The sequence below is a fragment of the Nannobrachium achirus genome (genome assembly GCF_963921795.1).
Source record: "Nannobrachium achirus genome assembly, chromosome: 3".
Classification (NCBI taxonomy): Eukaryota; Metazoa; Chordata; class Actinopteri; order Myctophiformes; family Myctophidae; genus Nannobrachium; species Nannobrachium achirus.
This window is the reverse complement of record NC_137812.1, coordinates 61,281,701-61,309,379: the sequence shown is the minus strand read 5'-3', so window position 1 is coordinate 61,309,379 and position 27,679 is coordinate 61,281,701. Positions and strand designations below refer to the sequence as shown.

Below are 27,679 nucleotides of genomic sequence, written 5' to 3'. Positions count from 1 at the left end.
AGGCGGTTCGTGGCTCTCTGCACGCCAGCCGCCTCCACAACTCCAACCAAACAGGATCAGGTCTGACGCTATTTTTCTACAATGAAATAACTACAGCCAAGCGGTCTTGGTGGTTTCAACAGCTTGCCGTGCAGCTGTTGTTGCAGTGTCGATTGAAAAGCCTTTCTCACTCACTCCACGGTAAAGCAACAACTTGTGTTTCATAGAAATCAGAAGGATTCAACTATTCAAGTTATAATGGAGGAGCTATTGGAAACTAAAGAGTATATCTGGTAGTGTCTCGCACACTAGTCCTCGTTGCATCCCCCGCCGAGCCCCCCACCCACCCGGCTCCCTCCCTCTCCACAGCCCGAAACGCGCCGATCGCAGTGGCTGAGGGAGACCGCGTTGACAGACAGACAGTGGTCCAGTTAACGTCCACGAACACAGCTGAATAAAATGAACACAGCACAGCCTTTCGATGTTTGGGAGAGAGGAGCCGAGCGACCTGACGGAACTCCAGGGGAGCGAACGTCCCGCCTATCCTAGTAGCCTATCCACCACCGAAATTTAGCGCTGACAGCTGGAGCAAAACTATCCGTTTAGCCCGTCCGTCTACACATGGTTGGTACGGGAATTCCGCTGTGAACAAACTATCCCGTCCTGACAAAAAAAAAGGCAAAGCGATAAGAACCCTGGAGGCTGGGACTGGGATGTCACATTAGCTTCGTACAATCGTACGGTAGGCTACTTTCCCCTCTTCCCTCGGTCCTCGCTCTCCTCCAACTGTTTCCATGGATACCTCCGTTTCTCTCCTCCAATGGTTCGGCGAGACAAAATCGTGGGAATCTAGGCTTTCTAGCTCACTGTTTCCCAAACAGTGGGTAGGGACCCGTTTGTGGATCACGGACCAATTGTTATGGGCCACGAACATAGAGTAAAATTCCAAATGTATTTTCCTACATTTTTATTTTATACATTTCCATCAAACACATCTAACTTAGATTTTCTTAGATGATCTAAGAAATTCCTTAAATAAAATATAGGCTAATCCGGATGTTTAATTTCTCTTTGGGTAGCTACTAGCCTACTCACGGAGTCATGGGCTAAAAAGTTTGGGAACCACTAGCTGGAAGTGAAAATGTCTCGTCTCGATCATAGGCAATAGCCCGGAGAACGGTGAAATGTAAATGTTAATTGGGTAATATTAACTGGTGTTTTAACAACAGGCTTATCTCTGGGTCTGGGTCATAGTCTGAAGCCATAAATACTGACCAGCTGTGTGTGTTAATTCCAAAACGAAATAATTTAATGAGTTTCTTTCTTTGGGCAGTTGTCTCCCTGTTACTTTACAACCAATTAGCCAATCACTTCACAGCGTGATCATCATCATCAGTGGAGGAAAAGTACTCAAATGTTTTACTTCAGGAGAAGTATCAATAGGCCTACTGAAATGTAGAAATTAGAAATGTAGAAAGGAAAAGTCTGGAATTTAAATGCATTGAGTACAACAAACGTATTGACATCAAAATGTACTTAAGTACCAAAACTCATTATACAGAATGTCCCATTTCATGTTTTCAAATGTATAAAAATAAAACATATTTTGAAAATAGCAGATCTACAAGCTCACAGCTTGTATCCTATGCTTGTATCGGATGTCTTCAAATGGCCGAAATGTATAGTGTTTAGTAATAATCAATCTACAAAGTTAACTAGTAAATAAAGTATAAACCAAAGTTTTCAAATAAATGTGTAGTAAAAATACAATAGGCCTACTTGCCTCTGAGATGTAGGCTAGTGGAGTAAAAGTATTGGAAATACTCAAGCACAATTACTTCAAAATTGTACTCAAATATAGTAGACTACTCAAGTAAATGTAGTTTGGTTAGGCTACTTTCCACCACTGCTCATCATCCCTCCAGACTATGGCATCTTGAGTCTACGATGTCTATTGGCTAGCAGCATTGGTCAGTACAGCAGTTGATCAAAAGGCCTCGCGTACCCCCCCCCCCCCCCCTTCCTGAGAGAGAGATACACGTTTGGACGAGTGACGTCAACCGTGAACTATTTTTAGCAATGTTGGTCAGAATTTAATGCACGCAGGAGGGGCGATACGACATGACTTCCAAACATAACGAGAACGCCGGGAATAGTTTGTCTGGTGCAGCAATAGAGCAAAAATAAAATAAATGTAATAAAACAAACCTCAATTGGACGATTCTGATAGATATGTCCAAAGACTGGTGTTGTGCAGATATGAAATAATAACAGCCCCATCTACTTATACATAGCATGTTTCTTTTGCACAATATTTGAAGTACATGCCATACAGATACCAGCAGGTCTGGACCCCACTATACTCAGCCTTGTACGCAGAATCATATTAGAGGAAGGCGACACTGAGACAGTTCATATGAATAGAGCAGGGGTCTTCAACAGGGGGTCCTCAGAGTTACAACAGGGGGTCCTCCAAATCTTTGTGTGATACAAACTTTTTTTCACCTTTTTTATATTGACCACATGAACCTCAGCATCCATATTCTAAGAACATTAGCCAAAAATAGCCGATCTACAAGCTCACAAAGCTTGTAGATCGGCTATTTTCGGCAAGAGGTTTGATGTAGAGGGGGAAGATAGCAGACTAAGTACAGAGTGAAATGTCAATTGTCAATGTCAATCAAGTATTGATGGTTCAAGTGGTTAAATAACTGAAAATACAAACTGACAAGAATCCAAAATACACTGATGATTGTGCTGTCAAATGATGAAACTATATGGAATCTATGAACAGGTTGTGGGGGTCCCCGATTCACCCCTCTCTCTCTCTCAACTAAGGGGTCCTTGGCCTGAAAACGTTGAAGACCCCTGGAATAGAGGGAACAAGCAGGCAGATAGACGGATGAGGAGCAGTTTCTTCCCTGGCAGAGGGGGATCAAAACAACGGCGCAGACATCACCCCTTCCTCTTTCTGACCAGTTGCCTAGCAACGTGAGGCCACAGTGAAAATGGTGGAGTGATGTGATGGATGCTGAATTTTATGAATGAAATTAGAAAACAACAAGAGGGAGTGTGGGGAAAGAATCAGCCCGTACCCAGAACACCTGTGTAATTGTGGAAGGCAAGGTAAAACGTAATTACAAGAGTTTCAACATGAGGATTACCAAAAAGAACACAAACTTTTATTACCATCTAACAATATTACAAGTACTTTGAGACAATACATTTAGTACAAAATAACAAAATTCAGACCTGCAATAGGACAAACATTTTTGTATTGCTTTGCCATGTTGAGTTCCTGTCAGTGCAGACAGACACCATTTGATCATACCAAGATTATTTAGGATTCAGATTACACTACCCAACTGTATGTAGTCCAGGAGCAATACTGAAGATTTGTTTTGAGATGCTGCACTCACACTAGCAACAACAAAAAGGTCAGGCTACAAGCCATTTTCCATGGAAGCCAACATAAAGATAAACTTGTCACTCGATACTTGTCACTGCACAATGAGTTACAAAAGCGAAGAAAAAAAAGATGAAGCTTGGCTTCAACTTGTGACGCAGTGACGTGTCTCTCCACACAATTCCTGCTTGTAATGGGAGAGGTGTTTAAGCCACGCCTTTATATTGTCCTTCCTTCATAGTTTTCTCGCTTGTTGCAAGCATGTAAAGCAACATTTAGATGATCAGTGTGGCAGACCATGCTTAGATTTTGTGTAGCTTTTGTCGCCATTAGTGGGAAAGCAGCATTAGACTGGGTCTGATAAAACTGAAAGAAAATGTTTAAACTAATGTATGCAAGAAAATAACCCAAGCAACCATTATCAGAACACATTGATAATTCAACCATATGAACATAAGGTAATGTGTGATATAAATGTACCACATTCTATTTTAGTTGATCAATGAGTCATTTGCACAGTTTAGCGCGCTCTCCTTCAGAGCTGACCAACAGGTGTGATGAGACGGCACAGAACAAGTGCCCTTTGGCAGCCAAAACCAATTCTGTCAAGATGTCATGTGCCAGACGGTTGCTTAATACATCCGTGGCTTTGACGTGTACTGTTGAGTATGGTAGTAGTTTTCTTCCAGGCAACACAATACAGGCACCAAGAACGGCAACATAACTTGGATCTGTATGCGTCAGCCCAGAGATAAAGGTCATCATGTCAGGGGCCTTTTTTCAGGCTGAGCTTATAAACAGAACAAGAGATTTAAGGCAGTGCTGGAGATGAGTGAGTGAAGTCCCATTTGTGCAGAAAGAGTTGTCCCATCCGTGTAATTTATCATCTTTTCCTCATTACCACATATATACACATCTATGAGACATAATATGTTTGCGTGTCCACGTCTGCGTGAGTGTTTACGTTACAGTGGGTCTTGTCCATGATGTGTATAAACGTGGCTCCTACATGCAGTCCATTGAGTTGTCAAGCATCATTCCAAGGGGCGGAGCCTTGCCAGGTAAACAGGACGGAGGAAGCATGCTGTTGCTGGTGTTAGGGGTGGGGTCAACGTTCTCACTGTCCTCCATTTTATCTGCGGTGCCCTCCCAGTTGATATGGAAGCGTGTGACACGGGGGTTGGAGGCCAAGATATTCCTCTGCAGCTGAGAGAAAGGAGAGAAAAGGGGCAAGAGTAGAGTCACATTCAATCACTCTTCCAAGTATTTTTGTAGCCTTTACATGGGTAATATGGGGTTGAAGGAGGAGGGCTACATTACATATAAACAGACAACAAGCACTGTGACCTGCTTGGCAAGGACCGGTGCTTATCACCAACGCCAGGGCTCCACTGCAGCCATCGCGCGCCATGCCGGCATCGACGCAGGGAATGTTCCCTTTTTAATCAATGCGCTGCATTCGGTGACGTGTCCAACCTCAAAATTCGCCCGTTAATTTTTTGGACGCCGTCTGATGCCGGCACGATGCCCGAGCTGCAATGGAACATTTCTCAGTGGGTCAGGCTCTGCTCTGCAAGGTGCTTTGGGTCCATAAAACCCACCACACTGCCCAATATCCTGTGATATTAACCAGCATCATCAGCTTTAGTATGCAGCCTACTGTAGGCTACATCTGGGGTGAGGCTCCAAAACGGCCCTTTTACACACTGGGGGCATGCCGAACAAACAATACAGGAGCATATAATCACATTCATACATGTGATACAGGTTTTATTTGCTTATTCCAAATAAAGATTGTGTCGTCTTTTCGTCACAAAATATTTGTGTTCTATGTGAATGCATTCTGACACGACCAGGTTACACACAAAAAACACCCCCAGTGCATAAGACCAGGGGCATAGTTCCGCCGATTTAAAACAAATGTTTGGCCGCTAGTTGCGCTGTTTTCCCCCCGCGAGATACCAAAAAGAATTTGTCTACATTGGACCCCATTCGTTTTCCCGTTTGATTTTCTAACCTTAATAAACGTTGTCATAAATACTTTATGGTTCCTGGCTGTCGCTAGTGAAAAACTCCCTTTCAATCACCATGATATGCGTTTTGTGCAAATATGGTCCCATTTATGTTAAACTTGATGATAGATTTTAGGGGGGGGGGGGGGGGGATTGGCCAACTAAACTGATACTAGCCTGCTGTGTTCTCCTTCGTGTGCTTTATTTCGGGAGGCTCAACACCACATTCTCCCATGTATCCCTGCGGTTCCACGTGACCGTTGGCAACCAATAGCATTTCTTATGATTCCTGGGGTACCATTCAAACAATGATGGCGACTCCCATACAAGGGACAAAAAAAACGTCATTTTCACAGCATAGAAACCAATGGCTTCGCTTCGTCCATATTTTTTTTTACAGTCTATGGTAAAGACCTTAACCACGTATAAGTAAGTATACGTTAATGAACTGGTAACGATGGAGAAACAGCATGGCATAAAGCCTATCTAATGTCACCTACAGTACATAGTACTATAGCTCTTTAATTACTATAGGGTGAAATACTTTATTTCAGGCAAGTGATAATGTAGCTAAGTTATGCACAAGCATTACAATAAAAACTAAACAAAAACCTGCAGACTACGGTGACACTGTGACTAAACTAAACAGTTACATGAACTCTACTGTATGTGAGGCATAGGCAAACTGTTACCTGGGTGTAGTTTGGTTTGAGAGGTGGATTCTCTCTCAGTTCAGGGTCTGTGTATTCATTGTTCACATAATAACCAATGCGAATGAATTCCTGCCCAAGGTAGGTGCAGGTTATGAGAACCACGGTAACGCCTACAGCATCACTCTCTGGAATCAGCCCCGTGTTAGGAGCATCTGCCTGATGGGAGAAATAAGACCGACACATACGGTAGTAATCCAATTAGGGCTGCAACAATCAATTATTTTATTGACAATAATAGCGATTATTCTATCGATTATGGTTTTGATTCATCGAGAAGCATGCTTTAAAGTTGATATTGACAATTAGTGAAAATAGCATATCTACAAGCTCACGTGTCAAATTAAAATATGCTGTGAGCTTGCAGATTGTCTATTTTTTCTTTTTTCAAACTTTTTACAATGACATGACCAAATAAGGATTTTTTATTAAAGAATCAATCAAAGATTTGATTTATTATTTAAAAACAGAGCATGTAGATCCACTCTAGTAATCAGGTGCAGGACAAACACTGGAGATAAAGTAAGTCTGTTGTTTATTCCTCTGACTGTTTATTACAAGGATCTCAACATTTCATAACTGGATGCTGATCAAGACAAAGTGATCTCACCTGGAATACAAACATGTGTCTACCCGCCGGTACCGGGCCAACTAGAACAGAGTCCAAAGTCTGGTCACATTCCTCACTCTCAGCCGAACCCACGTAGATGATCTTCCACTCTAGATCTAGCAGTACAAAAGGCAAAACATTAATGAGATCGATGGATAACAGGCAGGTCCAGTCCAAAATGTAAGAAAATAAAGAATAATGCTTTGGAAAATGGTTGGATACAATTACATGCATGATTGACATAGTTTTATTCTTCATAGGTTGATTTTATTTAGTTTGTCAGTGACAAAGGGTAGTCGACAAACATTTTCTGACAGTCAAGTCAACAAAATTTAACACTGGTCTTGATGATCTGATCATTTGGCAATTAAGGCCTAATATTTCTATATTTGGAACAAAACCTGTCACTAGACAGTCATTATGGGCATAAACAATAAGTTGGGGGAGGGTAAATGTATGTCTGACAATGATGTACTGTGCATGTTCAAATCATGTATATACTAATAGACATGGAAGTAATGTAAAGTAGCCATGGCCTATACTAGGCCTACTTAAGACCACTTTTTATTTTAGTTTTCAGTAGTCACTAGTCACAACATTTCAAGATTATAGACACCATATGGACTATTATGGTGCTGACTTTTCCTGTTACTACAGCAACGCGGGATACACCAATGAGCTCCTTGCAAAGTCGTGAACGAACCAATCCCTGGAAGAGGGCGTGGCGCCGTGTGCAAGAAAACGCGCCAGCGCCAAATTTCAACAAATTGCAATATCATTTGTCCGCGAAACAGCTGAGCTACATCATAACAAACACATAACTTATTATGATCCCCGACCATCAATGTATACTAGCTACAGCTGTGGGCATGTGCCACAGCGAGTTCTCTCTCGCCAGTAGCAAAAGCTCGCAGGCTGACCAGAGCTAGCTACGTGAAATAGGCTAAATAATTAGCAAATATATAATGACTAATACTACTCCACATCTTTGCGCCACACACAGAGCATAGCATAGACCAACACCCACCTTCTGGCAAATCCTCCATGCATTCAAACGTCATTTCAAACTGAAAAGGGTTTCCAAAGAGGGTTGGATTGTCCAGCACAGCCACATTCAACACTTGCACCTTAGCCATTTCCTAACTTATGTTCTTGTATTGAGCTCAAAGCGAGAGAGACCGTGTTGCCTGAATAAACACACTTCGTTAACCGCTTGACACGGGTATTGGAATGTCGTCGTAATTACCAAAAAGTCACACAATATCTAGGAAAACAAATTACACTGACTAACTAGCGCTAACAATATGCCGCCGGCGCGACGGAAACCGGAATTACGTCAGCATCGAATCAACGACTCTTTTTCAGCTTTTATTTCACACACGTGTGTTGAGCGCTGTCGCCATCTAGCGAAAGATGTCGCATTGGTTCTCAAAGTCCCCCTGGAAGCATGGAACTCCCCAAGGACCCCTGGGGCACTCTGGGGGTCCCCAGCTAAATGATAGCCAGGAACCAAATGGGTATTTGTAACTCAGAGAGTGTACAAATGGAACCAAATGAACATTGATTTTACAATCTGCAGACTCAGAAATTACATTAAATGGGGGTCCGTACTAGCCTAATGCATGTCAAAATGGGGGTCCTTGAAATTAAAATGGTTAGGAATCATTGCTAGAGACGTAAAAGATCTTCTCTTATGGGGGTCCCTGGCATATCTTTTCTAATGGGGGGTCCGCGGGGTAATAAGTGTCAATTTGGGGGTCCTTGACATGAAAAAGTTTGAGAACCACCACCACTGTCCACTGGTAGCCTATACAAGAAAATGGTAGAAAAAGAAATAGGAATAATCTTTGTTAAAGAGCATGCACCAAAGCAAATAGTACACGTTTTTGTTAAAGAAAAGCCACCATAGAGGCTCATCAGAAGCAGATTTATTTTCCAGCTGTATGCACTTACATTAAAAAGCCACTTGAGGGAGCACAAGTGTGTGTGTTGGATTCATACTTAGCAAGTGGCATAACAGCAGGCATAGATCATCAGATGCATTTGGTAAAATAAAATTAGTCTAGGGACTAGAGAGCAAACATTTTACCCATATAAACATACCCAGTAAATGACCCTGATGTATTTCTTGAAAGCCTGGCCTGCTCTTCTATTGAGACATTTAGATCATGTCAAAGCCAAGGTCATGTCTCACCTTGGCATATGCATATCTTTTTTTTTTTAAACATTATGTTTATTTTGTGTTTTTTTCCATTCTTTTTTTAGACATACAAGACAACAAATACAATACAATAAAAAGCTACATTCAGACAAAAAAAAAAAAAGAATACAACATACAAAAAAAACTAAAAACAAAATACCTGACACTAACACGACAAATAAGAATATTAAATAATTATGAAACAAAGAGCACATATACCATTAACATCCATAGTCCTATGCCACAAGGCCATACACGTGACTGTAGAGAGAAAGCAGCTACCCTACTCCCGTTTCCTCCATCAAATAAGAAAGATCGTTGCCCTTGACATACTGAATAAAATTCCCCCATATTTTCTCAAATAGCTCTTGTTTGTTTTTGAGAGTGTATGTGATTCTTTCTAAAGGAAGGCATAAAGATAGTTCCTTAAACCATTGAGCAATGCTAGGTTTCCCTGTCTTTTTCCATGAAAGGGCGATAACCCGGCTTGTAGGAACCCAAGGTCCAGAACTTTTATCTCACAGTTTTTTATCTTATGGCCGATCGGGTAAAGGCCTAATAAGAAAAGTTTTGGATCTAGCTCGATGTTAATAAGTAGTAGACTATCCGTTGTAACTCCTTTCTAACCTCCTCCCAAAACTCCTTTATTCTTGGACATGCCCACAAACAATGGAACAGAGTGCCTTTATCATCGATACATCTGATACAAGTGTCTGGGATATTATAATTAAATTTGTTTATTTTTTCTGGCGTGATATACACCCTCATCAGCCAATTATATTGCAGCAATTTTAAACGAGTATTACTAGTCTGTGCCTGAGCCTCCTCACAGGCTGTGTTAAACTCATCCATTGTTAGTTCCCCTTGTAAATCAGAGTTCCAGGCATTAAATCTAGATTCAGATGTTTCGGGCGAGAAGTCCACCAGGAGAGTATAAAATCCAGATATGATGCCCCGTTCAAAAGGATTCCTAGGGCATATGCATATCTGACAGGAAATATGACCTGATGGTCAAGATTCAATGCATGTTGTTTTTTTAATTCAGCTTTCAGTGTGATCACAGATGTTGAAAAAGACAGGTGCCATTAAACTGACTGAAATACTTCAGCTGATTGCAACATAAAACCTTTGCATGCTGGAGTGTCTAAAAACAAACAAACAAAAAAAACATGGTCATTATGACCATGTCCATTAAAGGCATAGAAATAGTCATTTTTAATCAAATAAAATATTAGAATAAAATACATACACATGTAGGAAAAGTCAGGGTCCTATCAAATAGGATCTTTTTCCCTCAAAGCTATTACATCATTTTTAAGAGTCAACATGACTGGCCTTGGTCCTTAGTTTTGTCAATAATACTATCACTGAATGCAATTCAAATAGAAGAGACAAAGCATTTTTTTCAAGATCAAGGAGGACTAAGCCTGTTGTACACTGTTGCATTTTGAAAATAGACTCATAAACACAAAAAATAGGCTACTCACACGTGCATGTATGCACTCAGAGAAATCTGCTGATGCAGGCACACATACCATAATCAACTCTGCTGTATCCTTCACTGTGGCAGGCAAAAACAATAGTCAATTCTATACTTTTTGTGCTTAAGGTGTCAGCTTGAGAGAAGGATGACTTGGTTAACAGCAAGCAACCTCACCCATGTCATACTGTAGAACCTCTAATCAAGTTTTGCCACATTTTCAGCATTACATAAAACTGAAAACATGAAGTACAAAGTTCATGATTAATGTTTATGCTTGATCCTGCTCCTAAATCCTGAATGCATCACACAGTAATTATACACTTGTTACACCAGACATGTTTATTTGCTTGTTATGAACTGACTGGAGCTATTTGGAACTGTTTGTTTAGCCTACTTCACAATCCTGAATGTACAACACATCAGCAGTTCAAAGATAAAACATGTTGATTCCAGTCAGCAAACATAGCCTTTAACACTGAATTTGTCTAATCATTAAACCCAACCCTGTTGGCTTTTTAGGTTTGTGTTGACATAGGTAATTTGTGTCAATATCAATAATGATTTTCTTCTCATATATATGCCACCTGGTTTAAACTTTTCCTGCAGAAATTGGTATGGCTGCAGTGCATGTACTGTATGTTAGCACTGTTTACTTTTTTAAAGCTGCAGTTCACACATCCAAACTTGGTCAGATCCGCTATGGCGACCCTGATGGGATTTAGCTGAAAGAAAAATAAGATATCTATGTATGTATGTATGTATGTATATATATATATATATATATATATATATATATATATATATATATATATATATATATATATATATATATATATCTCACACCAAGCTCACTCGGATGGCCACTCGATGCAATGTTTTATTCTTCAACCTGTTTGTGTTCTACATAACAAACGCAGGAATTGAACTGTGTTCAATTGCAGAAATGAAGCACCATGCAGTCACTTTGCAATTGTAGAGTTAGTGTATAAGAGGTCATGGAGACTTGAGTGCAAGGGGCTTAAATGAGTAAACAATTGAGAAACTGCAAACTAAACTTTAGTTTCGTTTTCCAGTCAGCAAACATAACCTTTAGCAAAAGGTAGTGTCTGTAGCTCATACATTTGTGCTTGTATTTGAACAGTGACCTTGTAAAGTATCAACTACAATCTTCTTCTTATTTTGTAAAATAATTATTCAGAAGTAGCTATACAATATTGACTACCTCTTTGTTACCTCATGGAAAATAATGGGTTCTATCTTACCTCAGCAGTATGTTCCTTCAGGAGATATATCTTCCGATTATGTGCCTTCTTTTAGTTTACATTCAGCTATGACATTTATCATGCAATTCCCCAGAGTGACTTCAAATATTTCCTTTCAGTTCTAAAAGATTATTAAATATATTGCATTATGAAAGTGTGGCACAAATATAAACTCATTAGTGCCAGCTCGTTCACAAATGATGTAATACACAGGGGTTGTGTTTATTACCTCACAGATGGTTAAAGTGAAATAGCAGAGCCTTGTCTACAATCTGTAAAACTCAACACAATCTCATAAATAGCATTCCAAAAGATTAAATGGAATTGGATTGGGTGATGAAGCTTATGCACATGTTTATTTATATGCATCATTGCTAGATAGGCAGATTTAAATGAGTAATAATATTGAATCATAGAATTGTTATCAACAAACTTCAATACATTCAATCAGGCTAGAGATCAACCCCGCCTACTCCTGCCTCTCAGCAGAATTAGTTTTCATTATTATTTTTGTTTTGCTTTTCACTCGCTTGCTATGCTTGTGTTTTAACATGTTCTCTGTGTATTCCGCTCTAATCCCAAATCACAGTTTCGCTGTTTGCTCCACTTCACCTTCTCCTCAGCCTATCCACCTGGCCTGTGAATGTTCTGTGAACTTTATTTATCTCTGATGAAGTGTTTTCTGTGTTTTTTTACCAACTTTACCTTTATTCTTCTTTTATTTATGTTTTACTTCCAGGTTTATTATTATCTTGATGTTGCATTGTTTTTAGTAGTCTTGCGAAACATCCAGCCAACATTGTCTTGTACCTGTATGAATGAGTGACACATGACATTTGCCTACCCTGTTTTGATTGTCCTCTCATATGTTGACATTTGGCTTATAAAGCCATTTCATTCTACTCTGGCCTCTGCTTTGCTTTGTGTGTTTTTGGAGTGGTGAAAGCACTCCCAATAGACAGGTATGTCCGTGGGTATGTCCGTGGGTGGCTGGGTGGGTGGGTGGCTGGCTGGCCGTGTCCGTAGCCTGGCAATACCTTGAGTGGCCACACACAACACACTAGTTAAAGGAGGGGCGCTGTTTTGTGCAGGCCAGGCACACTCAACACACACACACACATACACGCACGCACGCACGCACGCACGTACGCACGCACGCTGCTCAGATTCACCACTCCACTTCGAACCGAGGTTTGATTTTCTCTTCTGTCTTTACTATTGTAAGAACGGAGTTGTGCACCCAAGATCAGAATAGAAAGGATGAGAGCAGATCTGGCTTTTATAAGACTTTGCACAAATGCACAGAGAAAACGGTAAAGAGACATGAACATTTTGACTAGGCAGTGAGAAGGCTAAGGAACTAAGGAATCAAACTCAAAACATTAGCAAGCATCCACCAGGTTTGACTTGATTCTTGACTTGACTTGGAATGACACATAGCTGCAGAGCTTCAGCACCATGGAGAGTGACAGATTCAGAGCTCAGACCAACAGGGGAGGATGAGGGTGGATGCGAAATTTTGCACAGATGTAGCCCAGGGTATGCTCTAATGATTTAGCTAGGGCGCCCGAGTCGGCGACCTTCGGGGTCGCCACAGCGGCCAAATCAAGTTGGGCTCCCATCGACTTTCAATACAGGATGAAAATACCCAGAAAAACACTTTTTTTTCTGGGTATTTAAGTTGGATTTGAGGGGTCTAACTAGGGGTTTGTAATGATGCTGAATCCATTGAAAGCATTTGTTTTGCCCAAAAAACATTCCTTGGGCTACAAATGGCCCAAGAAAACGATGGTTTAGTGATGAAAAGTGATGAGTCATCACTTTTCAGAGTTTTTTGGGTGTTTTCTGGAGCTGTGGCGACCCCGAAAGTCGCCGACTCGGGCGCCCGAGCTAAATCATTAGAGCATGCCTTGGGCTACATCTGTGCACAATTTGGCGCTTTTAGACTGATTAGCACGAGAAAAAAAACCCTAAGGCCTCCGACTAACATGAATGCTCACCCATACATGCATCGTTTTCTGATGCCATTTCTAGCCCAAGGAATGTTTTTGTGCAAAACAAATGCTTGCAATGGATTCAGCATGATGACAAACCCCTAGTTAGACCCCTCAGATCCTACTTAAATACCCAGAAAAAAAAATGTTTCTGGGTATTTTCCTCCTGTATAGAAAGTCAATGGGAGCACAACTTGATTTGGCCGCTGTGGCGACCCCGAAGGTCGCCGATCAAATCATTAGAGCATACCCTGAGCTACATCTGTGCAAAATTTCGCGCTTTTAGACTGATTAGCACGAGATATCCGGTACAGTATGATACAGACCATGTGATGAGGAGATACAGTATGAGACAGACCATGTGATGAGGGGCCAACACAGTTTAATGAAGATACCGGTATGAATGAAACATCGGGACATGTTTTTGCACACAACACAAAATGAGCAGCTTACATGTAACTTCCCTTATAACAGTGAAAATGTGCCAGTCAGGAAAGGAAAACATATTGCTTTGAACTAATCTGGACATCCAATGTATGATAAGTAGTTCACCAGTTTCTGCAAGCCCAAACAGACAGGTCTGGCTTCACCACCCTGACATTCTGTTTGAGAGGGCCAATGCTCTATCCATGTCCTCTCACCCAGCAGATACTGGTACCTACGGACAAAAGAGAGGAACATACATTTTGTGATCGCCTCTCGTTGTAGTACTGATAAACATAATTCTACAGTGGACATTCACATACAATTTATTTTTCAATATTGTGACATTAACAGATAACAACAACCAAACAAATGTTGAACAGAACGAAAAGTAAAAAGTAAAATATTATACAGTATATACGGTAGTATAAAAGTTTTTTTTTTTTAAATGAAAACTATTTCAAAAACAGCTGCAACATAAAGCGAACTCACCCTGTGTCGTTTCTGTTTCCATTTTCAATTCTGTACATATCGTTTGATGTGCCCATGACCAAATAGGTCTTATCTTTTGTCAATCCCAAAGACTCTCTGCAGTGTTGGAAACTTAGAAATGCACGGAGCTTCCCCTCTGCATTCATATCAGTTCCTGTAACATGAATATAACGTAAAGAGTGAATGAAATGCATGCATGAATATACAAGAATTCTATGGAGCGTAGAATAAAACCCTTCCATTTACACAGTACATTCCTCAGTGTTAATTTAACTCTTTACCAATGGATTGATCAACTGTATACACAATGTTAAGATGTGGGTGTTAAAATGTGAAATAGAAAGGCTAGTATTGAACTAAAATAGAAATAAGAATAGAAACTTTAGTTTCGGATGCTTTCAAATATGATTAAAAGCTCCAGTTTGAATGCTGATATAAAAAAGCACCACCATAAGGCAGGCGAGTTTGCTGTCAATAACAGATGGTGCTACAATGAGTTGTGTTAGCTTTTATAACCATGTGAGGAAGCTTTGATGTAAAGAAGAAGAGTGTAACCCAGTAGACTATACTAGTAAGACGCCTCAGGGCGACATAATTCTTGGCCATCTGGCCAGTGATGTATATTGGACCAGTTACCCATATATGGAGACCCCTGGTACCCATATATGGAGATCCATTAACTGTATAAGGAGATATGCTGTGAGAGCCCAAACATGCTTACTCATTTATTTGTTATGTGAAAGTCCTATGATATCTATGACATCTGACATCATACCCTTTTATGCCCATACATGGAGATCCCTGTCTGTAGAACCAGCCACACAGATATGGGTTGTCTTGGCCATCTGTCTTGGCCATATTATGGATTCTGCTAGTGTGGTATGTGGCCGATGTGGCCTCCTCCATATATGGGCATTCCCATATGAAGTCCTGTTTAATAGATATGGTGTAATATTGATGACATCGGGGAACTCCATAGGTATGGGCATAAAAGGGATTCTGTTAGTGTGACATCACAGTGAAGCCAGAACGAGGGGAACCACAGTGTCAGGCGTGACTGATAGAGATACACACACAAGATGTGCCGGTTGTTCATAGTTGCTGTAACTGCTATCTACAGTATGGTCGCAATAAGCTGTAATCAGACCGGACACACTTTGGGTCAGACAGGAGGATGTACCTACTCCTACTCGAGTACCAAAATCTCTCATCCTTTGAAATCTGAATTGTTGTCTTTGTCTTATTGTGTGCTTATGATTTCTGAGTGCCCAAATACAGAATGTCTTTGACACACTATGTCAGACGGTCTGGCACCTTGTCTGTTTGTCTGTGTGTCCGCAAACCACTGGACTGATCAGCCTACACATTTCTTGTGCACACTGCCACTACATTCCTGACTATTTCTCATATCAATTATTTTGGTCAAATTATTTCTCATATTAATTATTAATCATTTTGTTCAAATTATTTGTGTGTGAATATTTTCCACATTAATTTCCACCCTCAGATTCACATCACGTGGCATCATGATTCATGACACGCTGTGAGCTTGTAGATTGGCTATTTTCAAAAGCTGATATATAAGTTTAAAGTGGTTAAACTGATTTTGTCCCCGAACCCCACATAAAGAACCACTATTTACAGTGCTTCAGACCAAGATATGTGAGGGGGAAGAAATGAAGGCGAATGTTACAATGAGTCAATTAAAATAGATCAACCTATAAGAGAGAGAGAGGCATATCTACCTGGCTTGTAGACGTTTTCTATGCTCATGTGGTAAATGTCCGTGGATTTAGCATCTTCAAATCGTTCCAGTCTCGCTTTGTACACTGAGGGCAGACAGGTAGGTTGCACACTGTTAGAGCAGTTTACTGTACAAGGACTCTCTCAGACTCACAGAAAAACGCGCGCGCGCGCGCACACACACACACACACACACACACACACACACACACACACACACACACACACACACACACACACACACACACACACACACACACACACACACACACACACACACACACACACACACACACACACACACGCTAACAGGGACACTTACCAAAATCTATGCTTCTGCCCACTGCAGTCTCACAGGCCTTTGCAGTACGCTCATCATTGTTAATGTTGCCCTTCTTCTGCATACTGCAGCTCTCTAGAAATGCATTTGTTCACAAATTAAATACAGTATGTGAGTGATGGGTGAATGAGCTTCTTGAGATTATGTATCAATGAGAAGAAAATGTATTATTAATTACAATATGTAGTATCAGTAAAAATATACAGAATTTATGTAATTTGGAGTTTATTTTAGGGTAGCCTACCAAGGATTAAAGTTACGTATTCTATCTCAGCTATGTACAGTATTATAATGTTTTAGTGTAAAAATTAGCAAATCATGTTTACAGATACTTTGTATATATTGTATATACAATAGCAGCAATAGCAACATCAATATCATATATGATATTACAGAGAAAAGCAAAGGAAAAGCTGTAGTAGACCAGTTGTGACAGCTGTGTCACAATTCGGACATCACAGGTGCATAGCATTGTATGGAAATTAACTAAAGTAACTAAGTATATATCTTTTGTAACTTACTTGAATATTTTAAATTTTCAGTACTTTTACTTCTACTCCACTACATCTCAGAGGCAAATATTGTACTTTCACTCACTACATTTATTTGACAACTTTAGTTACTTTGTAGATTTTGATTATTGCGACCATAGGTCGCAGTTAACCATGAAAACGGCACATCTTGTCCGTATCTCTGTCACGCCTGAGACTGTTGTTCCCCTGACACATCAGTGTGACATCACAATGATGTCAGATACTCAGATTAGGGATCTCCATATATGGGCATAAACAGGTGACATCACAGTGATGTGGCTGGTTCAGACAGGGGTCTCCATGTATGGGCATAAAATGGATTGTATGTTGTGATGTCATGGGAACCACTCAGAATCCCTTTTATGCCCATATATGGAGATTATGGATAACTTGTCCGATATACATCACTGGACAACGGCCAAGACATGGCACAACCTGAGGTGTCTTACTACACACTAAAAACGGCTGGGTTGAAAATAACCCGATCTGGGTTGTATTATAACCCACCCCTGGGTAACTATTGGACCTACCCAACAGTAGTAAATCTTACACAGCAAAATGGGTAGGTCCTTTCTACCCAGCACCGTAGTAAGATATTCTACCACATCTGGGTAGAATTTTTTACTCACTCTGGGTCAACCACTATTATTTAGTATATATTTTATCCACATGTGGGAAGTATATTTTACTCATCGTAAATGACCATGCTAACTTTATTTAACATTAACATAAGATAAGATTTGTTTTAGGGTTTTTTTCTCAGATAATTTGTTCCAAATATAGCAATATCAACATAAAGGTACATAATTGTAAATTATGCAACAATGTTGAAACGCTATAATCAGAGAGATCAACATACTAACCTCAAATTTATCATGAGTTCTTTCAGAACAGCAGGGGGAGGGAGCTCAAGCATAAGCTAGCAGCCTAGCAGTTACGGTTAGGGTTTTGGCATATGACAGTCAGCTTGCCAAGGCAGACACATGGATATGATACATTTAGCATTTTTAGCTACCAAAAGCTTAGAAAATATCCATGAAAACCTAGAGAAATGCTTTTCCCAGCATGCTTTGCATACCAGGTGACCAGCTTAAGTTTAAAACTACCCATACTGAGTAAAACAATTTTACTCAGCAGCTGGGTAATGTATGAGCTGTACAAAACAACCCATTATACATACAAACACCATTATAATAACCCATAATGGGTAAACCATTTTTTACTCAGATTTTGGGTAGATGAATCTACCCAGCAGTTTTTAGTGTGTAGTTATTACAAAACATACATTAACCACTTCAGCTCGGTATACATTTCGAACATTTGAAAATAGGCAATCTACAAGCTCACAATGCGTTGCAGAGCGATGCATTGTGATTTTGTAGATCTGTTATTTTCAAAAGATGTCTTTATTTGAAAACTTGAAACGGGACATTCTGCATAATGAGTACTTTTACTTTTAAGTACATTTTGATGCCAAAACATTCGTACTTTTACTTAAGTAAAGTTTGAATTCTGGACTTTGGCTTGTATCGGAGTGTTCCTACATTGCGGTATTGAAACTTTCATTCGATTTAAGTAAAGGATTTAAGTACTTTTTACACCACAGGAAATGAGGCGTTATTGTTCTGACCTTCAGCACATGTACATTCACGGTCGTTCTTTCCACAGAGCGTTAACAGCTCTCCCTCTTGCCTCACTGCATGGTAGAATTTCACACATTTCTTCTCTACGAGGAGAACAAAAAGAGAGAGAGATGCCTGTGATTTTTGCAGACAGACAGAGATAGAACGAACAAATATAAGAATGAAAACGTTAATGGCTCATATAGCATAAATTACAAATAATACACAGACAGAACAACATCTGGGCACTTCAGGAGACTACCCAATAAAGAATACTGGAGCACTCCACTGGTCTGCACGTTCTATATTGCAGGAGTGACTTATAGTACCATTAGTGCCTAACTGCCCATTGAGATTGGCAGATTTCACCCAGGTTTTCTTTTTTAATCTCACTCACGTCACGTTGTCTGCTGATCTCACTCAGCAACAAAATAAAATAAACAAAAACAAAACAATTCACAGGAGGCAAGCAGTGATCACCCCATGATGTGCATTGCGATGTAGTTTCAAATGCACTTCATTGTAGGCGATTTTTTTAAGTAAAAAAAAGAAAAAGAAAAAGAAGACACGTGTGACATGTGTGATCTTGGCAGGTTGCCCCAGAAAATGTGCCAATCTCAACATGCACCAACGGTATATCTATTATAGCCTATCTATGTATGATGTATGCATATCTTTGTATGATTTATTGTTGTATGATGTATTTATTTTAAATGAAGCATATCTTTTTTGTATGATGTTATGTATGTATTATTGCATGATGTAGGCTACTATATGTGTTTGTGTATGATTGTGTGTATGTGTGTGTGAGTAACCCAACAGAGCAAGTGGCAGAGGGAGAGCTCCTGTCAACTCACGATCGTAGTACTCATAGACGGACACTGCTGCAGGTTGCATGATGCCCACTTTCATTGTCCCGGTGACTCTAAACACAATCTCATCTGGTTTTGTGTGAGACACCTAGAGAAAGGCAAACACCAAGTTAAGAGACAGAGGAAGATTGATATAGTGTGTGTGTGAATGTGAGTGAGAGAGAGAGAGAGAGAGAGAGAGAGAGAGAGAGAGAGAGAGAGAGAGGATTGTGATAATCAGTATTTACAGTATTAGTGGAGGCTCTAAGACACATTTTACTTCAAGTCATGATGCAAAGGTCCCCTTTGGTATGGAAGTACCTTAGGGCCATTGGAAAGAATTTATCCAAAGAGACAAGTTAGATCACCCTTCATTTTCTTTTTATAGCCATTTTAAAAATGGCCGCCAACAATAAACCACTATTACACCAGACACCATATCTTTGCTTCTGTTAGAGCTATAATAATAATATTGGTGTCAAAGTGAACATTTTTGGGGTCTAGGAATTCAATTAAATAGGTTTCAAAGCAAAAAAACCAATACTTCACTGATTAACATGACAGCGGGGGGGTAAAATATGCAAATTTCATGAAAAATAAGACGTTTTAACAGGGTAACCTACCCCCCCACCCCTCCCCCTAAACTTTGATTTACTTTTCCTTTGGTATGGAAGTACCTTAGGGCCATAGGAAAGAATTTATCCAAAGAGACAAGTTAGATCGACCTTCATTTTCTTTTTATAGCCATTTAAAAAATGGCCGCCAACAATAAACCACTATTACACCAGACCCCATATCTTTGCTCCTGTTAGAGCTATAATAATAATATTGGTGTCAAAGTGTACATTTTTGGGGTCTAGGAATTCAATTAAATAGGTTTCAAAGCAAAAAACTCAATACTTCACTAATTAACATGACAGCGGGGGGGTAAAATATGCAAATTTCATGAAAAATAAGACGTTTTAACAGGGTAACCTACCCCCCCACCCCTCCCCCTAAACTTTGATTTACTTTTCCTTTGGTATGGAAGTACCTTAGGGCCATAGGAAACAATGTATCCAAAGAGACAATTTAGATCACCCTTCATTTTCTATCTATAGCCATTTTAAAAATGGCCGCCAACAATAAACCACTATTACACCAGACCCCAACTTTGCTTCTGTTAGAGCTAAAATAATAATATTGGTGTCAAAGTGTACATTTTTGGGGTCTAGGAATTCAACTAAACAGGTTTCAATGCAAAAAACCCAATACTTCACTAATTAACATGACAGCGGGGGGTAAAATATGCAAATTTCATGAAAAATAATACGTTTTAACAGGGTAACTTACACCCCCACCCCTCCCCCTAAACTTTGATTCACCTTTCCTTTGGTATGGAAGTACCTTGTGGCCATAGGAAACAATTCATCCAAAGAGACAATTTAGATCACCCTTCATTTTCTATCTATAGCCATTTTAAAAGTGGCCGCCAACAATAAACCACTATTACACCAGACCCCAACTTTGCTTCTGTTAGAGCTATAATAATATTATTGGTGTCAAAGTGTACATTTATGGGGTCTAGGAATTCAACTAAACAGGTTTCAATGCAAAAAACCCAATACTTCATTAATTAACAGGACAGCGGAGGGTAACATATGCAAATTTCATGAAAATATAATATGTTTTAACAGGGTAACTTACCCCCCCACCCCTCCCCCTAAACTTTGATTTACTTTTCCTTTGGTGTGGAAGTACCTTAGGGCCATAGGAAAAAAACAAATCCAAAGAGACAAGTTAGATCACCCTTCATTTTCTATTTATAGCCATTTTAAAAATGGCCAACGACAATAAACCACTATTACACCAGAACCCATAGCTACAATAATACAGTCTGTCTTGCACTTCCAATGGAGCGCATCACTGCTTGGTGGCATGTGATCAAAGTAGCTTCCTTTGTGAAGGAAGAGGGAGAGTCGAGCATTAGGACACAGTCCTAATGTCACCCCCGGAAACGGGAGAGTGTTTTCTGCTGGTGTTTCAGTCCAAGTGTATCAAAGGGTGCGTTCAGAAATGTGCACTGGGTCTGGTTAGGGTTAGGGTTAGGGTTAGTTTTACTGAGGTTAGGGTTATGGTTAGGGTTGGGTTTAGGCATAGTTTTACTGAGGTTAGGATTAGGGTTGGGTTTAGGCACTTACTACACTGAGCACACACCCGGTGCGCATTTCCGAACGCACCCTTTGATACGCTCGGACTGAAACACCATACAGCTTCTGGAGAGATTTCTGGAGAATGGGTGTGTGGGTGGAGATCATCTCAGTTGTGGGGCTAGGGCCAGAGAGCAGCTGAAGAGGTAAGGTGAGTTCAGGCAAGGACTGCCGCACGGACTGTCTTCTTGCCCTTGCCAAAGGCTGTGTTGCTCCCCATTAAAGCATGGAATGCTGGCAGTGCCATTGCCTTGGATGGTCCAAGACTGTGAGCAATGGCATGTGCTGGAATATACCTGGTAAGGGAAAAATTATCCAAAAGAAGGGGAATATCATAGACAAATTCGCTTCAGTCTGGGAGAACACCAGATCCCATCAGTCATTGAGAAGCCGGTGATGAGCCTTGGAAATGTCTTCAACCGCACTCTGAATGACAGAGATTCCATCAAGGCAACCAGTGCTGACCTGGAGGGGGCTCCCTGGAAGATTCAAGGCCTGTGTTTACCAGCATGAAATGCACCCAAAAATCCTCTGGCCTCTACTCATCTATGATGGCTGAATGAAGATGGCTGTGGCCGCAGCCAAAATCAGGCTGTACAGGAAGACCAATAAACTCAGGCTCTGTTTCAGCTCAGTCAGGGAGGAGTTTGTGGCACGGGCACAGGTTTGCTCTCCACAGCCCGAGACTGAGTGATGACAGTTGACCTGGAGAGGCAGCTGAAAATTCCACCACACATCTCCCTGTCCAGATTGAGACCTGACAGTCTGGAATTTGCCAGTCACTCCCTACGCACAGCTACGCCACTGTGCATAACAGTTGCCAACAAAGAAGAGCCATAGGCAACATTGGGGATGCAGCAGAAAAAGCCTCCAGATTAAGAGGGGAGAGCAGTGGGGACAGAAGCATGCCACTTGGATACATAACGAGGTCTGATCAGCTTCAGTCGGGTCGCCTGAGGAGGCTGACTCTTGCAGGACCCAAAACACCCAGTGACTCCAGGAAACAACACTGATGATGTAGCCTGGCTCCAGCCAATAGACCCGCCCACTCTCTGAGTGAACTGCATCTCTTGGTCTGGATATGTCATATGACGAGTCTCTTGATTCGGTTCAAAGCCGTATCTTGGCGAACCGACCAATGAATTCAAAGCAAGACGGAAAAAAATCTACAGAAACAGTGGAGGGAGGGGTGGCTGCGTGGCTCACCAGAGTTCTTAATTGCTCCCTTTGAACTTCAAAAGGACTCCGAACTGCAAGTGTCGAGTAGCTCGTTAGTGATTCTCTCTAATCAGTGAAACATCAAAGACACTGACCTGTTGGGTGCATGTCATTGAGGGGAGGGGGAGGAGGGATTGTTTTGTGTGCAAAAGTCAAACACAACCCTCCCACCAGATCGCTTGTGATTGGGAATTTCAAATTTTAAATCCCCTCCCCTTTGAAATCTCAACACAATGGCTCAGGCTCAGACTCTTAAGCTCCAGCGCAGAGTCTGAAATCAGGCTACTGATGATGTGTCCAAGTTTGCATCAGTAAATGATTTGTTAACTATTAATGAAATGTGATTAATTATTTCACCTCCATTTTGAAGGTAATGAGAAAACTATTGTTTTTTTGTTGTCTTGAAACCAATTTAATCTGATTATTTTACCCCAGAAATGATATCTCTATCAGAAGCAAAGATATAGGCTGTGTTGTATTGCTGTAAGTGTAAATGATGGCTGCCATTTTTAAAAAACGTGTATATTTCAGAAATGAAGGGTGATCTAATCTCTTTGGATAATTTCTTTCCTATTACCCTAAGGTAGCCTACTTCATTGCCAAAGGGGGAGAAAAAGGAACATTACCCTGTTAAAACTCATTTTTCTTTGCAAATTTTACTCCTGTTGAAACATTGTTTTTTTTTCATTGAAACCTGTTTAGTTGAATTCCTAGACAATTCCTAGATATTGCTAGATATTCCTAGATATTGGTGTACACTTTGACACCAATATTATTATTATAGCTCTAACAGAAGCAAAGTTGGGGTCTGGTGTAATGGTGGTTAATTGTTGGCGGCCATTTTTAAAATGGCTATCCTACTAATAAAGGAGCAAACTCACGCTCTAACGCTCTAACGCTCACGCTCTAACGCTCTAACGCTCACGCTTATCTACGTTTATCTATTCACTCGCTTCAGCAACTGATCCCAAAGTTCACATGGTATTGGCCATTAGCATTATACCAACACTGACGGAGCCCGAATTTCATTTCTCCCAAATTAAAGCAGTTTTTTAGCGTTTTCTTAACCACTTCTGTTGAACTCTGCTGTCTGTTGCCAGGGTTACGGTCCGTTCCTACAGGCCATGGGATCTGTAGCCCCACACACACACACCCCTTTCTCTCACAGTTAGGAATGTTTCTCTCTCTCTCTCTCTCTCACACACTTTCACCGGGTGCGTTTGACATATTTTGGAGCACATATCTTCGAACGGGTAAGGTCTAGTAGATAGAAAATGAAGGGTGATCTAAATTGTCTCTTTGGATAAAGTGTTTCCTATGGCCACAAGGTACTTCCATACCAAAGGAAAATTGAATCAAAGTTTAGGGGGAGGGGTGGGGGGTAAGTTACCCTGTTAAAACGTATTATTTTTTCATGAAATTTGCATATTTTACCCCCCGCTGTCATGTTAATTAGTGAAGTATTGGGTTTTTTGCATTGAAACCTGTTTAGTTGAATTCCTAGACCCCAAAAATGTACACTTTGACACCAATATTATTATTATAGCTCTAACAGAAGCAAAGTTGGGGTCTGGTATAATAGTGGTTTATTGTTGGCGGCCATTTTTAAAATGGCTATAGATAGAAAATGAAGGGTGATCTAAATTGTCTCTTTGGATAAATTGTTTCCTATGGCCACAAGGTACTTCCATACCAAAGGAAAATTGAATCAAAGTTTAGGGGGAGGGGTGGGGGGTAAGTTACCCTGTTAAAACGTATTATTTTTTCATGAAATTTGCATATTTTACCCCCCGCTGTCATGTTAATTAGTGAAGTATTGGGTTTTTTGCATTGAAACCTGTTTAGTTGAATTCCTAGACCCCAAAAATTTACACTTTGACACCAATATTATTATTATAGCTCTAACAGAAGCAAAGTTGGGGTCTGGTATAATAGTGGTTTATTGTTGGCGGCCATTTTTAAAATGGCTATAGATAGAAAATGAAGGGTGATCTAAATTGTCTCTTTGGATAAATTGTTTCCTATGGCCACAAGGTACTTCCATACCAAAGGAAAATTGAATCAAAGTTTAAGGGGAGGGGTGGGGGGTAAGTTACCCTGTTAAAACGTATTATTTTTCATGAAATTTGCATATTTTACCCCCCGCTGTATGTTAATTAGTGAAGTATTGGGTTTTTTGCATTGAAACCTGTTTAGTTGAATTCCTAGACCCCAAAAATGTACACTTTGACACCAATATTATTATTATAGCTCTAACAGAAGCAAAGTTGGGGTCTGGTGTAATAGTGGTTTATTGTCGGCGGCCATTTTTAAAATGGCTATAGATAGAAAATGAAGAGTGATCTAAATTGTCTCTTTGGATAAATTGTTTCCTATGGCCCTAAGGTACTTCCATACCAAAGGAAAAGTGAATCAAAGTTTAGGGGGAGGGGTGGGGGGTAAGTTACCCTGTTAAAACGTGTTATTTTTCATGAAATTTGCATATTTTACCCCCCGCTGTCATGTTAATAAGTGAAGTATTGTTTTTTTTGCATTGACACATGTTTAGTTGAGTTCCTAGACCCCAAAAATGTACACTTTGACACCAATATTATTATTATAGCTCTAACAGAAGCAAAGATATGGGGTCTGGTGTATAGGGGATTATTGTCGGCGGCCATTTTTAAAATGGCTATAAATAGAAAATGAAGGGTGATCTAACTTGTCTCTTTGGATAAATTCTTTCCTATGGCCCTAAGGTACTTCCATACCAAAGGGGACCTTTGCATCATGACTTGAAGTTAAAGTTGTACTATGTAACTTTTTTTATAAAACAAATCTTAAAATTCTCCTAACTATTAAATCACAAAAGTTTTAGAAGATCCGCGCCGTGAATTTCAGCCTGTAAAGCCTTCTCTATATGTAAACTGAGATCCTTGCCGTGGACCGGATCTCGCGCCAAAATTGCGTCATCACACTACCGGCCAATCACAGCGAGGGTTATACAACTGCCGGCCAATCACAGCGCATCTTGAAGTGGGGTCGCTATGGCAGCCATATTTGTTGTCGCCCGTTTGTACCATCCCTTCTCTAGGTAATTTCGCCTACCAGGCAGGGTGAAGGAGTCCGTATCTCTGGAATTACTGAACGCACAGGAACAAGGGACCCCTTAAAAGATAGATCTCAGCGAGGTGGAGGCAGACGCGGGGGTCTGAAGGTACGAAAAACGGACGAAAGACGCGGACGCGACCGCGGTTTGCTATAGGGCTAATGACCACTAGTTGGGCAACTTACACAGTATGGCTTTAACAGCTTATTTTTCGGGCTTAGAGCCTCCACTATATATATACAGAGAGCTGGACTTACTTTGTTCAGGTAGATTATGAGGGAACCTCTTTCCGACAAAACTGTGTTCATCTCATATTTTGAAATGACTCGGTCGACTCCGTCGCTTAACTACACACACACACAGACACACATGTACACATGTACGCACGCACGCACGCACGCACGCACGCACGCACGCACGCACACACGCACACACGCACACACACACACACACACACACACACACACACACACACACACACAAAATATGTATATAAATGGGTTAGAGTTAGGGTTAGGGTGTGTGTGTGTGTGTGTGTGTGTGTGTGTGTGTGTGTGTGTGTGTGTGTGTGTGTGTGTGTGTGTTGTGGTTAGACCCTCACCAAGTCCAGATCCTTTATGTCCACAGTAAATCCAGTGAGCAAGCCAATATCCAAAATTGCCATTCCTGAATCTGACTGCTTGTCCTTAAACCTGAGAAGACAGACAACGGATGGATTAGTTAAAAGAAAAGATGAGCAGAGCGTGACTATTCTCCTGGTCTGTTTTTCATGTGAAGGACCCCCAAATTGACACTTATTAGCCTGCACACCTCTCTCTCCCGCATTTGAGAAGATATGCCAGGGACCCACATAAGAGAGGATTTTTTACTCTCTAGCAGGATTCTCAACCATTTTCATTTCAAGGACCCCCAGTATGTCATTCATTAGGCTACAATTAGACCCAAAAAGTCATGGAGATTTATTTAGTTTTTGGCACATTCCTAAGTCAATAATTTGATGACAGGTAGGAGACTCTGCATTAGAGTCACCAAACCAATGGCAGTAGGAAAATAGAGCCCACACAGGTTGAAAGGATAATAATAATAATAATAATAATTAAAGCTGCAAGCAGCGATGACCGGGCCCTCGCAGCTCTACCCACGTCACAATGGGCAGCACCCAATCAGAAGAGGGGGCTTACACCAATGAAGGACAAGGACTGAAACAAGTCCTTTGACACCCTCCCACAAGTCTGAGTGACAAACCGTTGAAAAGTCAAAGGAACTATTGAATATCGACCAATCAGAAGAGGGGGCGGGGCTAAGTTAAACCATTTAAGGTGATAACTCTGACACAAGTTAAATGACACCAACCACAAGTTTGTACGACAAACGGTTGATGAGTTATAGCCAAATAGAGGAACAATCAAGTTTCGACCAATCAGAAGAGGGGGTGGGGCTAGGTGAAACCAATTAATAACAAGGACTTTGAAACAAGTCAAATGACACCACCCACAAGCAGACATGCAAACAGCCCCAAGGTGA

General features: G+C 40.6%; 2 protein-coding genes across 2 annotated transcripts in view; both read right to left on the bottom strand.

Moving 5' to 3' along the window:
- Nucleotides 1-3,269: 3,269 nt before the first annotated feature.
- On the bottom strand, nt 3,270-7,989 carry LOC308281647 (histone chaperone asf1b-B-like). Its single transcript, XM_080721881.1, has 4 exons — nt 7,745-7,989; nt 6,718-6,833; nt 6,090-6,266; nt 3,270-4,591 (listed from the first exon to the last, which is right to left on the bottom strand). The coding sequence occupies exons 1-4, from the start codon at nt 7,851-7,853 to the stop codon at nt 4,391-4,393; spliced, it is 603 nt and encodes a 200-aa protein (XP_080578007.1). The 5' UTR covers nt 7,854-7,989; the 3' UTR covers nt 3,270-4,390.
- A 6,032-nt stretch (nt 7,990-14,021) lies between these two features.
- LOC308280903 (complement C3-like) overlaps nt 14,022-27,679 on the bottom strand; it is a 61,012-nt gene continuing 47,354 nt past the window's right edge. The window contains exons 36-43 of the mRNA XM_080720974.1: nt 26,757-26,847; nt 26,413-26,502; nt 19,667-19,769; nt 18,818-18,913; nt 16,637-16,729; nt 16,317-16,400; nt 14,572-14,725; nt 14,022-14,314 (exon numbers count right to left, since the gene is read on the bottom strand). Coding sequence (XP_080577100.1) covers nt 14,173-14,314; nt 14,572-14,725; nt 16,317-16,400; nt 16,637-16,729; nt 18,818-18,913; nt 19,667-19,769; nt 26,413-26,502; nt 26,757-26,847 — 853 coding nt within the window. The 3' untranslated portion in view covers nt 14,022-14,172. The remainder of the gene's footprint in view (nt 14,315-14,571; nt 14,726-16,316; nt 16,401-16,636; nt 16,730-18,817; nt 18,914-19,666; nt 19,770-26,412; nt 26,503-26,756; nt 26,848-27,679) is intronic.